Source organism: Parus major, unplaced genomic scaffold (genome assembly GCF_001522545.3).
Source record: "Parus major isolate Abel unplaced genomic scaffold, Parus_major1.1 Scaffold554, whole genome shotgun sequence".
NCBI classification, from domain to species: domain Eukaryota; kingdom Metazoa; phylum Chordata; class Aves; order Passeriformes; family Paridae; genus Parus; species Parus major.
Genome location: NW_015379442.1, coordinates 8,321 through 11,369, shown reverse-complemented (window position 1 = coordinate 11,369; position 3,049 = coordinate 8,321). Strand labels below are relative to the sequence as shown.

General features: G+C 63.4%; 1 protein-coding gene across 1 annotated transcript; it reads left to right on the top strand.

The window, feature by feature from the left end:
• Window positions 1-2: 2 nt before the first annotated feature.
• LOC107199291 (zinc finger protein 345-like) lies at window positions 3-3,048 on the top strand (the record flags this gene model as incomplete). The annotated part of the gene is made up of 3 exons (XM_033511745.1): window positions 3-458; window positions 1,582-1,861; window positions 2,018-3,048. Coding segments are annotated over 3 exons (1,767 nt in total), but the record flags the coding sequence as incomplete, so codon positions are not given.
• Window position 3,049: the final 1 nt, after the last annotated feature.

Below are 3,049 nucleotides of genomic sequence, written 5' to 3'. Positions count from 1 at the left end.
GCGGGGAGAAGCCGTACGAGTGTGAGAAATGCGGGAAGAGCTTTCGGCTCGCGTCCCTTCTCTTCAAGCATTTTCGGAGCCACTGGGAGGAGCGGCCGTTCCTCTGCCCCCAGTGCGGGAAGGGATTCAAGCGCAAGTGCACCCTCAGCATCCACCTGCGCTTCCACGGCGAGGAGAGACCCCACGGCTGCGAGAAATGCGGGAAGAGCTTTCACACCCGCACCACGCTCCGGCAGCACCTGCAGGTGCACAGCGGGGAGAGGCCCCACCGCTGCGCCCAGTGCGGGAAGGGATTCGCTCGGAAATGCTCCCTGGTGAAGCACCGGAGGATCCACAGCGGGGAGAAACCCTACGAGTGTCCCCAGTGCGGGAAGGGATTCGCGCAGAGCTCCAACATGAGCCGGCACCGGCGGAGCCACGAGGGAGGGGAGAGCTGCGTCCCCCGTGGTGATTCCCGGTGATCTTGGGTGATTCCCGGTGATCTGTGGTGATCCCTGGTGGTTCCTGGTGATCCCTGGAGATCCACGGATGAGCCCCGCGGGTGATCCCCGGTGATCCGTGGAGCTATGCGGATGATCCCCGGTGATCCCTGGTGATCCCAAATGATCCCCGGTGATCCGTGATGATCCCCGGTGATCCGTGGAGCTATGCGGATGATCCCCGGTGATCCCCAGTGATCCGTGATGATCCCCGGTGATCCCTGCCGGGAACTCTCCTGCCCGGGGGTCTCCGGTTCCCCGGGGTCTGCGTTTCCTTCCCGCTGCTCTTTGTCCTTTCAACACCGGGTTCGCAATAAAGGCGTTGAATTTTTTTCATTTTTTATTCATTTTTTATTGGGTTTTTATTGGTTTTTTATTTGGTTTCTTTATTTGGTTTCTTTATCTCCCGTGTTTGGGACAATCCCCGGATGTTCCTCCCCCCTCACCCCCCCCTTGTCCTTGGGGACTTTGGGGACCCCAAATCTTCCCCTCCCCCATTCCCATTCCCATCCCCCATTCCCAGTTCCCATTCCCAGTTCCCATTATCCCATTCCCAGTTCCCAGTTCCCATTCCCATTATTCCCCATTCCCATCCCCATTCCCATTATCCCATTCCCAGTTCCCATTCCCATTCCCAGTTCCCATCCCCCATTCCAGTTCCCAGTTCCCATCCCCCATTCCCAGTTCCCATCCCCATTCCCAGTTCCCATTCCCAGTTCCCATTATCCCATTCCCATTATTTCCCATTCCCATTATCCCATTCCCATTCCCAGTTCCCATTCCCATTATTCCCCATTCCCATCCCCATTCCCATTATCCCATTCCCAGTTCCCATTCCCATTATTCCCCATTCCCATCCCCATTCCCAGTTCCCATTATCCCATTCCCATTATTTCCCATTCCCACTATCGCATTCCCAGTTCCCAGCTCCCGTTCCCATTATTCCCCATTCCCATCCCCATTCCCAGTTCCCATTCCCAGTNTTGGGGACAGCAAAAAGCGCGGGGTTGGTGCCATCCCCCCCAACTTCACCTGGGGACCCCAAACCCGCACCCAGGTCCCGGCTCGGGGGGTTCTGGGGAGCCCAAATCTGTCCCTCCAGCAGCGGCCGGACCGGGACCGGACACCGGGAACACCCGGACCGGACACCGGGACCACCGGGAACACCCGGACCGGACACCGGGACCACCGGGACAACCCGGACCGGACACCGGGGCCACCCGGACCGGACACCGGGACCACCGGGACCGGACACCGGGACCACCGGGACCACCCGGACCGGACAGCGGGACCACCCGGACCGGACACCGGGACCACCCGGACCGGACACCGGGACCACCCGGACCGGACACCGGGACCACCCGGACCGGACACCGGGACCAGTACCGCTCCCGGTGCCGCGCGGGGCGGGGTCGCGGCTGTTTTTGGGGTCGGTCCGGGGCCGGGCCGGGCTGGGAGCGGAGGAGGAGCGGGAGGAAGAGGAGGAGGAAGAAGAGGAGGAGGAAGAAGAGGAGGAGGAAGAAGAGGAGGAGTTAAAGGAGGAGGAAGAGGAGGAGCAGCCGCTCCACGCGGTTCCCCCGCCGGGGAGCGGGACGGGAGCGCTCGCCCCGAGCCCAGCGCGGGGGGTTCGGGAGCGGTTTCTTTTCGGGCCGGGGGAAGTTCGGGGCTCGCAGGAGCCAAAAGCCGAGCCGGGAGCGGCCCCGGGGGGATCCCGGGGGGGATCTCGGGGGGATCTCCTGCCCCTTCCCTCCGGCACGGAGACAAATCCCATCCTCTGCTCGTCCCTCCTGCGCCGCTCAAGGAGGTGAAGACGGAGCCCGAGGAGGACAAACCCCCGCGGCAGAACCTTCTGGAAGAGCCCGCTGGGAGCGGCTCCACAGCCCAGGGATGCGGCGGGGAGGAGGAGAAGGCTCGGAGGTCCCGGCCGAGGAGCGGCCGCGATTCCCGGGGGTCCCGGGGGGAAGGAGGCAGCCCGGGCCGGGGACGGAGCTCGGAGAAGCCCCACAAGTGCTCGGAATGCGGGAAGAGCTTCAGCAAGAGATCCCTGCTGAGCTGCCACCGCAGAATCCACACCGGGGAGAGACCCCACGAGTGCGGGGAGTGCGGGAAGAGCTTCAGGACGAGCTCAGGGCTGAGCGAGCACCGCAGGATCCACACGGGGGAGAGACCCCACGAGTGCGAGAAATGCTCCAAGAGGTTCCAAACCCGCTCCTCGCTCCTCCTGCACCAGAGGATCCACACGGGGGAGAGACCCTTCCCCTGCCCCGAGTGCGGGAAGAGCTTCAAGCGGAATTTCCACCTGACCGTGCACCGGCGGATCCACAGCGGGGAGAGACCCTTCGGGTGCCATCAGTGCCCCAAGAGCTTCCACACCAGCTCCTCGCTCCTCGTGCACCTCCGCACCCACACGGACGAGAGGCCCTTCCGCTGCTCCCAGTGCCACTGGGGCTTCAACCAGAAATCCGCCCTGGTCACTCACCTGAGGATCCACAGCGGGGAGAAACCCTTCGCGTGTCCCCAGTGCGGGAAGAGGTTCAGGACGAGCTATGAGGTGACCACGCACCGGAAAA